At 36.6% G+C, this 16,375-nt stretch overlaps 1 protein-coding gene across 1 annotated transcript in view; it reads right to left on the reverse strand.

Annotated features, from left to right (window-relative positions):
- Positions 1 to 261: 261 nt before the first annotated feature.
- MTX2 (metaxin 2) overlaps positions 262 to 16,375 on the reverse strand; it is a 43,240-nt gene continuing 27,126 nt past the window's right edge. The window contains exons 4-10 of the mRNA XM_067549190.1: positions 9,917 to 9,989; positions 7,262 to 7,338; positions 6,381 to 6,473; positions 5,800 to 5,838; positions 5,267 to 5,392; positions 4,485 to 4,561; positions 262 to 757 (exon numbers count right to left, since the gene is read on the reverse strand). Of these exons, the coding sequence (XP_067405291.1) occupies positions 547 to 757; positions 4,485 to 4,561; positions 5,267 to 5,392; positions 5,800 to 5,838; positions 6,381 to 6,473; positions 7,262 to 7,338; positions 9,917 to 9,989 (696 nt within the window). The 3' untranslated portion in view covers positions 262 to 546. The remainder of the gene's footprint in view (positions 758 to 4,484; positions 4,562 to 5,266; positions 5,393 to 5,799; positions 5,839 to 6,380; positions 6,474 to 7,261; positions 7,339 to 9,916; positions 9,990 to 16,375) is intronic.

The raw sequence follows: 16,375 nt of genomic DNA on the forward strand, positions 1-16,375 counted from the left end.
TCAAATGCTAGTTTCTTAAAAGGACCTAATCACCTTGTAAACACACTGACTTTCAAAGTGCAAGCTTTTTGAAGCCTGAAAAGAGCAATTTTCCCATTACTTGCGCTAGCATATCATTGTCAACAAGTTAATCTTACAGCATGTAATGCAAATTGCTTTCCTTTTGTCCTTCTGCTAGGAGGATCTAAAAACACTGTTTATATATGAATAAAGCTTATCAAAAGGCTTTTGCAGAGATCAAAGAGAAACTTTTAAAAATCATTGTTTTTCATTTATTTTTATTTTTAATACAATTACAATATTGTTCCAAGGTCACTTTAGTTTAATATTCAATAGCCTGTATGGCATTTAAATAGCAATACCTCAAAATCATTTCATGTCAAATGTATAGAGTGAATTCTACAACACACAAAATGCAGTTCGAACTTTTCTTGCTTGAGAGTGTTTTGGCAGCCTCAAAGAAGTTTTAAATCACATTTTTTTCATTTACCATTATCTGTTAAACTTGTTTCAGAAACCAAGTCTCCCCACCACCAAATGAAGCATTTAACTCAGTAGATAACCCTTTGAGGATCTGGATGCAGCACTTGCGGAGCTGTCTTTACCATGATCCTCAAAATAGTGCTGCTCTATTCTCCTGCAAAAGGCCACGAGGTTGCTGTAGTTTTTCACTTTTTCAGAGAGTTCATCGCTGGTCAGCTGAGTAGTAAGAATTGTGAACAGATGTCCAAATACCAAAGCATCTAACTCAGTTGGCCTATGAAAGAGACAGGGGAAAAAAAGGGCCTCTGGGAGTCAAAAAACACCAAAAACCTTATCAAGAAAATCATATTGTATTCTGACTTTTTTTCTTTTTAAAATATTAACTCATCAACAAATGCCAAGTATATTCACAAAGTAATCAAACAGGCCATTTTTAACCAAATAAAACTCAAAATTTAACAAAATGCATAAAACCTTAATATTTTATATATGCACTAACAAATTTTGGCCTGCACTTTCAATGTGCTGCTCAGTGCTCCCATTAACAGACTCATTTGTCCAGCACCAACTGTTCTTCACTTTTGAGGGAAGGAAGTCTATTTTCCCAGCCTCCTCTGCAGGTACTGTGCATAACAAAACCACCCCTTCGAACAGAATGGTTCTCTTCAGAAAACCACATCTCTCCTGGGCTTTTCAGCCACCAAAAATTCCTTGACTAGTGAGAAAAAGTAACTACGTGGTAGTAGCATTTTGGGCCATCTCTTTTCAGTTAAAGAGACTAAACAAATGGAAATAAACACTATAACTAAAGGCACCACAACCCAAAGGAGAACAGTGATTTCTTGAATAAGCCTGCAGTCATACTCATGCTATGTGTATAAGCCTTTCATAGCTTGACCTTAGTGAACTTTTTGCAGTGCTGGTCTGCATGCAAACAAAAAGAAAACAAAAAAAACCCCAAACAAAATATTTTCCTTAAGTATATTTAACAATGTAGAGCTTTTTCTTCACTAATATCCAAGAACTACATATTACATATCAACGAGCTAGAAGAATATTTTATTAGATTAATTATTGAGAAACTCTCCATTACTATTTACAGACAAAAAAAGATTTAAAAAATGTATTGACAATGTAGGTTGTGGAGTCCAGCTAACATCCCAAAACAATAGCACTTCTTTTATAAACAAAGAAACAAATAAATATCACCTTTGTAGCCTATAGAACTAGCCTGCTTGCTTGCATTATTATTATTAGAGATATTTTTCATATATATTTTGATATGATTGTGTGATGAAATAATAAAATTAGATATTTTATTCAGCTGTAATGCAAGGTACCTTCCAGGCCACATCCTGGATGACAGCTACTGTTAAGATATATATATATATTCAACCTTTGGCTTAGATAAATGTAGAATAGGATAAGACATATATGGTCATAACCTTTACCCTAGACATGTCACGTCAACCTTTGGCTTAGATAAGTATCAATGTAGGACAGGATAGGACATATATAGTCATAACCTTTACCCTAGATAAGTCAAGAGACATTAAAAGGGGAAGGGGCTGTCCCGGTTACCAAGAAACTTCACAAGAACACCACAGAACCCACAATAAGCTAGAAATAACAAAGGTGAGATAAAAGACCACCTGAAGAAGGATGTGGATACGTCAATAATACGTACGAACCTAGTAGCCAATAGACAACATGTACCCCAAAAGTTTGAAGGTGGAAAGGCCAAGTATGGGCCCGGATGAAGGACACATATTCTTGGGGGGTATAAGTAAGATCAAATCCAGCTCATCGGAGCAGTCGACTGTCAGCTATCCCTGCTTGAAGTTTATTTAGTGTTAAGATTCATTCTTTATTTTATATTCTTAAAGTTGTAATGTTAGTCTTAGCTTATAGCTCTTAGCTTTGAAGCAGCTCTTATTCCACTCAACTCCAACTTGAGAAATTAGACATCTCTTTCAACCAAGTCCAGGAAGGGTGTGAGTATACTAGTTTAAAGCATATCGTAAATATATCTATCAAATAAGTCTTTACCTTTAAGATTGTATTAATCTATTATCAATTTGATTATTCATTTTATTTTCTCTATAGTAATCATTTGTTTATTATTTTGTGTTGTTTTAATAAAATTTATAAAATTATACAAATCCTGGTTATCACTGGAATTCTTCCTGTGTTGTACCCGGTGTCCTTATAAAACTTACCTGAAGCCTGATTTAGGACACGAACCTCATGATCCTTTAATTAAAGAAATTGGCAAACCTATTACCCTATTCAATAAATTAATAACTATAAAATCAGGCTACACCTTCATAAAAGACAGTTCAGAATGTCTCAAAATGAATAGTTGCAATCCAATTTCAGCTTATTCTGTATTGCTATGTAATCCTACAGCACTCTGGCTCATCCATAGACATTGCCCAACTAACCTTAACTTTGCAAAACCTTTGGGGGCAAAGAGGCAAGAAACCAAGTATTACATCCTGCTAATTAAGGCATTTCTCCATCCCCACCTAGTGTACTAGGAAACAGAAACTGGGCTTTCTTCAGCCTGGTCCAAACCAACAAGTTGACAGCTGAAGTAAACTTAAGCTATGGGAAAAACCAAACATTCCAATACACAGTTATTCAGTTTCCCTGTCCCCTTCTTGCTTTCTGATTCTGTAGCAAGGCTGGACAAGACAATTGCTTCCTTTCCCCACCCTCAGAATCCCACTGACTCCTTTAGATATCCCTGCTTTAAGAAGTCTTTCATTAACACCTTCCCTGTTTGTTGTGTGTAATGTCATTAGCTAATTTTATTTAAGTGTCTTTGTAATTTCACCATGAATTGTCACCCCACCAAAAATACCTAAAACTGGCTCCCAGAAATTGCCATGCTCAGGGGAACACAAAAGGCAGCTTTTTAAAAAGTCACATACATTCCAAAGTGCAATGTACAGTCTTTACATAACTTCATGGTTCATATACCATGGCGATGATGTAGGACATGAATATATTAAACGTAAGTTTAAATCAACCATCATTACAAGAATATTTTTGGGAAAGTAGACATTTGCAACTGGAAGTGACTGATAAAAGCAAAAGACATCTTGTGTATGTCAGATTTCGGTTTACACTGGGTTTTCTGCAAAAGCCAAGGACAGTACTATCTTACACAAATCATAGCTGCTACAACATAATCAATCCTTTGTTGGGAGAAGACCGGCATTTCCCCGCAATCATGTGACTTTACAGGTATCTTCGTGCTAATCCAACTCAGAGTTTGTCTATGCTGCAATCCAAGGTCTGATTGAAGCACAGGTAGACTTATCCACCTTTACCTGCCATAGCAAAGCTAAAACAGTAGCATAGTTGTGAAGGCGCAGGCTAGCAACACAAGTACTTACTCAGCATCCCCAGTGGGCTTGTACAGCCAATTCTGCTATTTTTGGCTGTGCTAGCATCTTTAAAGCTAGCACAGTATGTCTACCTGGACAGCAATCACACCTTGGACTGCAGTGTAGACATAGCCTCCCTCACAACTATGTCACTTGAATTAACCTGTTTTTGATCAAAATACATGAGTCATTCTGCCTATGATGTATTAGGGCACTGGGTTTCATCTATGAAATGCCAACATATGCTAATGTAATTAAGTGGATTATTGTTTAGTTACCTATTAGAACTACAGGTTTCTGTTTTTACATTATATGTTTTTAACTGACAAATTACTGTGTATTCTGTATCAAGTCAGTGAAAAATAGGTGTAAGACTAAAAACACTAGCGAAAATATATGAAATATTTTATAGAAAGTTTTTTTTTTTTTAGCATTTACAATTACTTTACTAATTTCAGAAATTCATATATATGCAATTTATGGATTCATTCACACATGGTCCTTAGCTACTCATAAGGCAATAAGGCAAAAATACTCCACATTTAGCTATGTTCTGGAGACTAATATACCCTACAGTACGTTACACTTCCATACAAAGTAACTTACTGCTTATTGAAGAAATATTGTTGGGTTCCCAGTCTTTGAGAGAGAGCTTGACAACACTGATCTACATCTTCAAACACCTAACCAAACACACAACAGATTAGTACCTAAATTGGCAGAGGAGAACACAATTATCTACAAAGTAGCTCCCCTTATTGCATACATAACTGCTGTTGACATTTGTAATAAATGACTAAATTACTATATAGTCCACAGGTATTACACAGACTCCAATTACAAATCTTATGGCCAGACTTTAAATGACACGTATATTGTTGACAGAAGGAAAGTTGTTAAAATTTCCTTATTGTCAGTAACTGGGTTAAAATTAATACATTAAACTTTTATCACTGAACTTCTTTGTATTTTTCTTGGAGGTTCAAGATCAGTGGCCACAACCCTGCAAAGGGACCTCATTAACTTCACATGGGAATTAGAGTCCCTGGCTGCTAATCCCTTTTCAGGATCCTGGTCTAAATTGACAAACAGAGATTCAGAACAGAGATACATATTCATGAGAAAACATATTTCATTTTTCTCCGATTGTGTGTGAGATTTAAAGTTTATTGCTATTGTAGCCAGAGACAGGGATTCCATAGACAATTGTTTTAAATGTATGGAGTTGCACAATATATTTATTTTATGAAACATAGGAAATACAATATTGCTTCTCTAGAATTTTGACATTTTTTATATTTTATTTATATATATTTCATTGCAGGGAGGTTATTTAAAAAAAACAACCCCAGAATGAAGAATTCCACTCTGGCTATTATTTGACTGACCTGTTCAAGTGACTTGCCAGCCCATCCAATGGCTTTCATCTTACGTCTGACCTCCCATTGTTTCTGATAAACCAAAATGCGATTAAGAGGCCAAGGATAAGGGGATCCATACCTTGGATGAGTAATCTTTGTTACAAAACAAAATATTTTTTTTTAAAAAAGCAAGTAAGACTTCATACTGTTATTTACAAATTAGCTATGGTTTCCATGGATCAGAGGATATTACATCGGCTTTTGTAAAATATTAAGAAGTTATTCTACATAGAAAATCATAGTTCGTAGGCTAAAGAAAAACAAATCATTTACTCTATTACCTTAAAAATATATAAAAACATATCTACTTTACAGCCAGCTACATTCAGTAATGACACACAGCTTCTCTAAAATGCATATGCAAGCAAAATTTAAATGAAAAACTGTATCATTAATGGTATGAACCTCAATGTTTCATTTATGAGTAGGGACTTGCAATTGTGAGCAAAAGTGTTTTCTCATTAAATTTTAATTAAGATAAATGCTGCAGACCCACTCACCTCCTCTACTGTAGTATCATCACACCACTGAAGATACAACTAGGAAAAAGAAAACTTTAGTATGGAATTTCAGTTAAACTGCACAGATAGTTATTTCTAACTATTGATGCTTTCTTTTAAGTTAGATTAACAGCATATCCCACAAATATTTTAAGTCTAAAATACCTTCTATGAACACAGAAGAGAAGTTCATGATACTTGCAAGACAAAAGCCTGGTTGCTAGTTCTCTTCAGAATAGCACCAGATCAGTTTTGAAATTAAGATGGAGTTCAGAACATGCTATATAAATTATGAGTCAACTTCCTTTACAGCTACATGGTTAGTCTTCATAAACTCACTGTTGTTCTGTGCAACAAAAGTAAACGCCCCATTCATGAAATTTTCATATGACTATGTGAAGAGACCACAGAGAATGTGGAGTTCTGTTCTTGTCAGGACACTAGCCTATGAGTTGATGAACTATTTCTCAATCTAAGAACTTGAAAATAAAATACAACTACTTTTCATATGGAAAAAAAATTCATTTTTGCCCACTTATCACTTACTTACAAAGTCAACGAATTATTATGGTTTGCTGTACCTCTGCTGTCAATAGCATATTATTGACTAATTCCATGTAGGCTTTCATCTCAGCTTTTTGGACTTCATCCAACCCATCACTGAGTGAATGGCCCTAAGAGGGGCAAAAGAATATACAACCCTGTAAGAAAGGATATTGCAATATTCAGCTAGGGCTTGAGCCAAAGCCCACAGAAGTCAATGAGCTTTAAAATCAGGTCTCGATCTCCCTATATAGTTCACTAAATCATAAAATAGATGGTAAATACTATGAAGTACCTTCTATACTAAAATTACCTTAAATATTAAATAGAAAATGTTATGTTGTTCATGGCTTCACTATTACTATGATTTCTTCTGTGTAAAGAAGTAAGTTGAAGACACAGTTTATCAAAATAAGCTACGCAATGAACAGACATTGCTTTACAAGGATAAAAAAATAAAAGCAAATATAAATATATATATTAGCTGAAATTTAAAGACTTAAGCAAACATTGTGTGTCTTTTTTAAGAGTACTATACTTGGGAGCAAAGAAAGGAGTGCAATTGCAAGGTCTAGGTTATTTTCCAATCCTTGTTAACATGACGAAATCCTGTATTTACAGCTGATTTCTATAATTTGAATAAATGCCAGAGGAAAATACCTCCCCTCATCATACAATCACAAACTCTCATTTCACCATATTTTCCTTAAGCAAAAGGCTACTCCCTTTGGGTTTAAATATTTGCCACATTGTAAAAATGCAGATACCTTTACATTCATATGAGGTTTTTCCTACTTTCTTTACTCTCTTAAAACTAATGTTGTAACTTTTCATAAAAGGAAGTTAAATGATTGCAAATGCTAAAAAGAGTAACTACCTTATTTATCCGTTACTGATCAAGTGCATTTAATACCCTTACCTTGGCTTTTACAAATTGGACTATGGGGCCAAGTTCAGATACGACTTGATTTCCTACATGAATAAAGGGTACTTTGCCTGTGGTGAGAGAGAGAATATATTTTTAATAAATTAAAGCTTTCTATACATGCAAATAATTACTGTTGAAATCATGGCTTTGAATTCTTTCAGCACAAAGTATATCATCTGAAAAACTATGGCATTCAGATTGTATATGACAGTTAACAAGCAGTTTCATTTGAGAGAGACTCACAAATAGTGTCTCTCCATCCTGTATCTCTTTAGTTCACACTTTTAAGCTACAACCTCCCCCACTAATTTGCTTTCACTCTAACAAATATTTGCAAGTGTATTTTTTACAGTTATGGTACAAACTGATAGGTCTCAACCCAATAATAATTAAACTTGCTTTGCTGGGAAGATTGTTACTTCAGTGTTTCCTCAAAGGAAAATTGTGGAAATCCAGAGAAGTAGATGGAACATTTGGCTGGGTTTATGAAACACCTATTTGACAGATGTCATCTTTAAACACCGGTACATACACAGTACTACGTAAATTTGAGAAATTGTATGTATTTTATATGTCGTTGTTTAATCACCTCAACATGGATAAGGAGATGTTGGGCGTTTTTTGTTTTACATTAGTAAACATAGTTCACTGAAGTTGACATAAGACAATAACGGAGTTTTGCCCATAAATGAAACAAGTTACAATACGCAATAGGCTCTCATGGAGAGACACGAAAAATGAGGATAGCAAAGTGCGTCTTCATAGAATATTTTAAAAGAACTAAATGAAGTCAAAATTATTTACAGGGTTTTTAAAAGTAATATAATTGGAAAGATATTCATGAAAAGATTAAGAAGTGCAATCCTATTCCAAATGCAAAGAAGCTACTGCCATACCTAGTTCAAAGGGAGTTCACAGTAACAGCAGGTTCAGTCATGGTCTTTATCATGAGATTTACTCCTCTCTGATTCGCAGTCAGCCTAAGGATAACAGATGAGGTGCGCTGCACCAACAAAAGCCTCATCTGCATCCATATGATAGAGTGTTACGAAAGAAATGCAAGGTTTTCTGAATTGCAAAAGCTCAATGGTTTACATCGCCAGCATATAAAGACTATCTTTTGGTATTCCTACATCCATATTCAGTACTTGACTCCCTCAGAAGGATCTTCTAGTTGTGGAAAGTAAGCATTGTTTCAAAGTGTCCTGCACAAATGCTGAGACGTAAGTCTGAGAACCACTGAAATCAGTTTGAGAATTTTTCCAGGAATGAAAACATTTATTAATAGCCTGGTTTGGTTGGGATTAATTTTAATGTTATTAAACCTATGTTAAAGTAAACAGAAAAACAAATAGCACACCATGCAAAAATAGTAGGGGCTCTTAGGAGGATGAATAAACTGCTACATTTACACTCCGAGTTATATTTAAAACGGAACCAGTATGATATATAGAATATGCTAGATGTGATCAGTACAGTGTAATTGTCATCAGCCCATGTCAATCATGTGCCTTTGCACATTATTTAGCCAGTGATATAGAAAAAAGCTTCAGAAAAGTAATGGTATTAGATATTAGCCCATGTGGCTGGTGGGGGTGTGTTTGTGGAGAATACAAGCAACACCATTCCTGTTCCCATGAATGTAAGACAGGACCTTGTTTCTGCAAGGGAGTCAGCATTCCAAACAACTGGGTTTATTTTGGAACACTGATACAAAATAAATCCTGGTTTTGCTACAAGAACTGTACTTTTTTTCAGTGATACCAATCATTGATTTTTAAACCATTAAAGGACAGGATTCCAGCTGATTTCCCATAACATCAAGAAGGAGAAGCAGAGCTAACCATGCAGCATACAAATAAAGACCCAAGTAGGCAGACATTTTTACTGCTGCATACTTCAATTGAAAATTGTAGAAGCAGCTTAATTTAATTCACACAAATGGATCCTAATGCAATGAAGAATTTTAGAATATCAGAATTTTATGTTGTGCATTCAGCAATTCTTTTCTAGTAACCTCTTAGATGAGAGTGTACAGAAATCTCCAACAGAATCTGGGATACCATACACATCAAATACTGAATTTGCATTTTTTGCAAACAGTCTTTTGAATCAGAAGAGGACATAAGTGCCACCCTGTTCTTGGTACTGACAGTTTATCCCTGACCTATCCCCAACTATTAACTTGCTGACAATCACATGCCAGCTAAGGTAACAAATGACATTTCTTCCCACCCTTAAAATACTGGAAAATTCATTGGCCAACAGGGTATTTCCCTGGAGACCAGCAGAAAGACTTCTGCAATACAGAAATCTTTGGGCTTGAGAAGGCCAAGAGCACCTACGTATTTTTGAGAGAGTTACCACTTCTGAGTCAGTTTGCAACTTAGTACATGAATTCACAGTATAACCCCTGCATTTAAAAATGTGCAATACAGTATATTTTAAAAAGGACTTCTTAAATATTTGTATTTTATTGTTCTCGCTCTCTATAGACAAAAATGGCAGTAGAATAGGAAAAAAAATAATAAAGAGGCAATCCACATAACAGCCAGTCAGTGCTAGTGTATCTGCAAGATGAGGTGCTGTTGCCATGGTATCCAAACATAGGTACTAACAAGTAATTTAAATGAACACCACACTTACCAGATGGGGACATATATTCTGCGTTTGCCCTACAAACCACGTGGACTGGCAGATCGCACATTTGCAAAAAGGCCTGAAAACAAAGAGAAGCACAGAAAAAGGAAAACATGTATTATCCGATGGCAAAACACGGATCTGTTTTAAATATATTAAACTAGTACTTAGCAAAATGTTTCTAAAGTACAGGTATTTGTATTCTGTTCTAGAGAAAAATAGAAAAGGAAAGAGAAAAATGTGAAGTTTCCCTGGACAGTAGTGTATAAGAATATTGTCCAAAATCATTAGTAAGAATTCTTCTGTTTAACCAAATTACATCTTTTTTTAAACCATTTGATGGTGGCATTTGACCACCAAAGTTACTGATGTTTGTAAGTCAATAGTAATCAGTCTAAGTGACATTTTGTCAACCTGAACATTGGGACACATATCTTGTGGTTATTGTTGACTAACCAAGATAACTTACAGAACAAGCGCCAGCATGTGCTACATCTCTAGCATATTTAAAAAACTCCACATACTGTAAGTCCTTCCATATTTTCACTAGCCAACATTTTCACAATTTTTGATTTGCAATAGGGATAGATTAAAAGACTGTTTATTACCTGTGGAGTTTATTGGAATTATTAGAGGTATAATGACCAAGGGTATAGTATTTTTTTTTTTGTATCGGTTTGTAACCCTGCACAAAGCTGTTCCACAGGATACTAATTTTTGTCAGCAGCAGCCATCATAAAATACTTAAGAATGTTTCTGTGTAGGAATGAAATAACTGCCACAAGATAACGCTCACGTTTGATAACAAGAGCCTGGCAAGCGTAAATAACCTCTCAAACTCAGTGGTAAGGAACACGTTAAATCCTACTATGTATTTGGCATTCGCCTTTGCCAGCAAAAGACCAAAAATCTCACATTCCAAATCTGAAAGCTATTAATCCAGACTGCAGTCCTTCTGTACTCTCTGAACAAAGGCAGGTACAACTAAATTAGTTTTAACGAGAATCTATTGCATGTGAAGAGAAGATTCATTATGATTTTAAGGATGGTATATGGGTTTAACACGCATGCACAACAGCTTCACTGACACAGCAGACCACTAGGGTCTATCTGTTATATTGTGTGACACTGGCAGACCAGATGCCAGCTCATGCCAGGATCCCCACATCTCAACTGAACGCTGACAAAAAAAAATAGCTGCAATCAGGCTGGCTCAACTGTGCATTAGCATTGGTAAAATAGGTGTTAAGATTGTAAGAATTTGTTTAAACTTTATTGAAGGCTTGTGAGTTGCTGCATGCATTAATCTCACTTGTAGCATCTTTATCCTATATTGTAAATTAATATTTAAGACTTTGTATTGTAAACCTCCATGCCTGGGTAAATTACCAGACAAGAGAGAGACATTAACTAGTGTAAAGTGTTGGTCTCCAACAGAAGAGGTTACATCCTGGCCAACATGGAAGTCCCATAGACATACAGATTATTGTGGAACATTAAAGAGAACAAAAGATTTTGATGCTCTGCACTCTGCCCTGCCCATGAAGATGAGTCATACAAGTATATTCCTCTCATCAGCTGAGTTTGCAGCTCAGAGTACATAGAGGGAAGAGAATAAAAACCCCTAACAAGAAGGAACTGTATCTCTATGCTACTTGGACTCTAGGGGGCAAGGTTTTCTAAGAATAAGGGAGGAATCCCCAGCTGCTTAGCTTGGGTTAGCCACAAAGGACATACAGAGCTTGCTTATTATAGAAGCTTCTATTACCTTTGATAATTTAAGATTGTAACTCATTTGTGTGTGTATGTTTATCTGCTTTAATCTTGTAAATAACTCATTTCCTTTTCCTATTAATAAATCTGCAGATAGTTTATTACAGGATTGTCTACAAGTGTTGTCTTTGGTGTAAGACCTAAGGTGCAATTGACCAGGGGTAACAGACTGGTCCTTTGGGACTGGAAGTCATCATATTGCTATGATCCTTGATGTAAGGAACCATCTATCACAAAGGTAGGTTTACCTGGGTGGCAAGACAGATCGGAGTAACCAAGGGAACATGGAGTCACGGCTGTTACAATGCCTGGCAAGTTTACGCTTGATAATTGGTTGGTGAAATTATAGAACTCACAACCAATTTGGGGTTTGTGCCCAAGTTCTTAACAGTCTGCCCAGAGGTTGGTACTCATGGTCTTGAGCCACTGCAGAACAGCTTTGACTTATTGATCAAGCTGAAATGAGCTATTTCTGGTTCAAAGTACCCAACCCCCAAGGAAAGAAAAACGGCCATTTTCTACCTTTATTTTGGAAACAAACCCAATCTGAAAGGCATATACATTTTTTGCAATTCTCAGCTCTACTGAATGAAATTTTGCTTGCATTAAAGGATAAATTAACATGAAAATAATCTTACCTTTAGTTTGAGTTTGTCACATAAATCAAGAAAAATTCAACTATTAAATTGACACTTGCCCTGTTGTCTGCTATGCACAAGTGCACCATCAGTATGTGATTTGATATACCAAATATTCTGCAATACTCAGGCACTAAGGGGCAAGTTTAATACACGGCTTTATATTTTTGGCCAAACAACTCTTTTCTTTATTATAATTTCACTTTAGTAAAAATATTGAAATTAGGATTAATTTTAGAACACAATTCCAAGCCCTGGTTTCTTTCTCCTGATTTAAGTCAGGGGTTGAGGAAATTTTGCTCTCATGTTTTGGGGCTAGAATGATGCCAGAGAGCTTAGAATAGTACGTTTCAAATCAGTCTCAAGCAGTAGAGACTATGCTAAAACACCATCTAAACTAGTGGCATTTCCTTCCCTCCACTTCATTTAATCTCCTCCAAGAGTTTAGCTTGGGAAGGGAGAACAAAGTTAGACCAAGGATCTTTGATAGGACTGGGTAAGAGTGAAGTTAAAGAAGATAACCAGCAACCCACTGGAAAGTTAGGAAAAGCACAGAAACTGAATGAGACACAAAGGAAGGGTTTCCCCTCATAGAATATGGGCTGACTGCTTCTCCAGTCACGCTGAGTAGGGAGCAGGAAAAAGAACCTCTTATCCCCAGCAGGAGGACAGCCAGGAGCTGGGATTGTGTCCAAGAACCAACTTCTTCCTTGGTCACTACTCCAAGAGACTGAATCAGCATGCTTAAACTTAACTGGTTCCCTTCTGCCTTGCAGAGCTCTGAGGAGGGAACTGAGCTCTTATATGGCAACACTCCTACCTCAGCAATAAAAATATCTTCACCAACTTGCTCTCATCATCATAAAAAAAAAAAAAGAAAAGTCACTCAGCTGCCTGTCAAAGGCAGTCCTCACCTGCTTTCCTTTACGCACTCAGCTCCACTCCCTATAAAATGACATCAGAACTGTTGTCTCATCCCACCCCCCCTTCTGGTGGGATAGTGTCTGTTAAACATACTGGTTCTGCTCTATCCTTTCCTAATTCCTGTGTTCAACCAGGAAGCAGAGGCAATGGCTGGGAAATAAGATTTAAAAAAATCCCCAAAAACTTATTTAAAAACTGCTGGAAACCTTCAGCATAAGCCTTCCAATACCAAATAAACTGTTATAAGCCTTTAACGTAGAGGGAATTTGGTTTGAACTTTGAATTTCCTTTCTTTGTTATTCTGTATTTTGTTTTAAGTAATTTTGTATACAACTGGACCCCGCTGGTTGGTTCTCCTTTCCCATTATCTCTCCATAAGGTCTTCTAAAAAGACTGGTGTCTAACATACTTTAAAAAACCAGATATGCATGGTCCACTACAGAAGGGCCTTAAATGTAACCCCAAATACAAACACTCTTGAATTTGGGGACCGTTTTGGCCCCATATGTACTAGATACATGTGAAATAATTAAAAACAATTTGGTAAATTTGGTTTTAGATTCTATGTAGTGGTAGAGTATGAGTACATACAGAATTCTACACACAATATACAGGTGATATACACATAATTAGGTTACTAAATTTGCATGGTTTCAAAGCTGTACCAGTGGGCATGCAGAGATGTAAATAGCATTCAATCAGCAACACAGCATTATAGTACTAACAGTGTACATCTCAAATGACAGCTTTGAGAAAGACTATGTTTCAGGAGCAAAAAACAAACAAACATTCTTAAATTAATTTATTACAACTCAAATCCATGTTCTTACTCCCTAGCTGTTTATTTCCTTCTTGAAGAGTAGCTGGAGTTTAATTTTGTCCAGACTTGCCACAGTAATTCTCTTTGCATATGGCACTAAATTAACTTCATGATTCTACATCTAGCCGGAGGTGAATTTTTATAGCTGCCATGTGCTGTTCTCGATGCTGGTTCAAAAGAAAGTTATTATCTTGGAGTTAGTGCAGCAAGCAAGTCATTGTAAAGCTTTTAAATGTAGTGGTATGGTATATGAAAGGATAGGATTGTATGCCAAAGAACAATCACTGAACTTTTTAGGTATTAATGTGAAATATTAAACTACATCAGCTGAATGCTTACAGAAAACAATTTGGGGATGTATTATGTTCCCCCTGCCATCGTTATAGTGGATAACTATTGAAACTGGTTTGGGGATTGATTAAAAATGTGGTCCTCAATATAGTGATAATAAAGTTGTCATTTTTTGCTACTGAAGAAGCCATTAAAAAATCATCCTCCTTACAGTTCTCAGAAAAAACAAGGGCACCTTATCTTTTCAATAAGTAAGTTGGACTTGCAAACAAATTTCCATTGAAAGCCTGATTTTGGCCCTTATCTCTACAAAATCCACAAACAAATGAATATCAACCTTAAAATGATTCAATTCAGCAGAAAAATTCTACCTCAACCTCTGACCCAGTGTGGAGTGATTTGGACAACAACTTCCTATGAGGACAGCCTAAAAATAAGGGTATTCTAACTTTTTTTTGCCACTTTCTATGAACGAAACTCAGAAAAGGAAAAAGGAAAAGATTTAGTTTACTAGACTTTCCTAGTTGAGATCAAGTGCAGGACCAAATATTAAATGAATTAATTCTAATTTTAAAAAGATAAAGATTTTGAATAGTAAAACATTAATGGCAAGCTAGCTCCAGTAGAGTTAAAAGAATGTCAGATGAATGCTGGAAGCCTAAGAATTTTTTTTTAAGAAGTGAGACCCAGATCCTCAAAAGGTATTTAAGCTCCTAACTTCCACTGATGGAATTCAGGAGCCTAAATTCATTCTGAGGATCGGAGCCTGAGGGCTTGTCCACACTTGCTGTACCACTGAAGCGCTTAGTGAAGACACTACCTACACCGATGGGACAGCTTCTTCCATTGGCATAGCTACTCCACCTCCCTAAGTGGGGGTAGCGATGTCAATGGCAGAAGTCCTCCCATTAACCTAATGCTGTCTACATTGGGGGTTAGGTTGATATAACTATGTCACTGGTAGTGTAGATCAAGCCAGAGTCTTTTCCTTACTAAGATGCCTCACAAATGTAAGCCAAATGATTAAGGAGATTTTTCAATGGAAAGAAGAATTTTTCTACACAATTAAACTGATCACACAAGCAGCAATGGCCATCAGAATTAGAAAGTTCTTCTAATGCTCATTTTGCCAGATCTTAGCTGGAGGAATTGAAGTAGGAATCACTTCAGATAAAGTTTACTGGATTCATTCAGGAGCCTTATAGTTTCCTCCTTCCCTAAGCTTTAGTAGGCTCACTAATTCCTATACAAGTGTAAACAGGATCATCAGATCCCAACAAGCTTAAGGCCTTCCTTTGATTCACTTCACTTGGCTAGGGCTAGAGAAGGCTCAGCCCCCCCAAATCTCTGTTCAGCTGTACCAGGGCCAGGAAGAGGATGGCAAAGGAGAGTCCTGGGGGAAGGGAGAGACCATGAGGCCCCATATTTAGTGGCACCAGAGCCAGAAAGGAGCATCACAATGGAAGGGCCCCATCTGCTTGAGGATGTGTATGTCAAGTTACACTGTGACAGGTTCCTCCAAATCTACACTGAAAGCCAACAGGCTTAAGTGGGGAGCCAGGCCCAGCGCAGTGGGACAGAAGCCGCCACCTTGGAGTGACCGAGGGATGGGCTCAAAACGTCCAAAGAATATTTTCACCAGCTGCCTATACCTACACTTGGAATTAGCTTTGAGTAGAATCATCAGAATAGCTTCATTGGTACAAATCCCTAGCATAGGCAAGAAATGTGATTTACAGTGGTAATGTTTTCCCCTGCTTGAAACTGGAGTAAGTTCACTCACTGTGAATTGCTGCTTTCTCTGCCTGTGCTAGAGATTTGCAATGGTTCAGGCAAACTACTGGCTGAACTGGGCTAACAGACAAGATTTAACTAAGGCCATATCTACACTAGCGATCTTACAGCAGCACAGCTTTCCTTGATGCAGCTGCTCCACTGTAAGATTGCTTGTGTAGCCACTCTAAGCCGACGGGAGAGAGGCATTATCCTGGAAGGTGCTGAGAACCCTCAGTACCTCAG

Source organism: Emydura macquarii, unplaced genomic scaffold (genome assembly GCF_026122565.2).
Source record: "Emydura macquarii macquarii isolate MOO-44397 ecotype Brisbane River unplaced genomic scaffold, CSIRO-AGI_Emac_v2 contig_1253, whole genome shotgun sequence".
Classification (NCBI taxonomy): domain Eukaryota; kingdom Metazoa; phylum Chordata; order Testudines; family Chelidae; genus Emydura; species Emydura macquarii.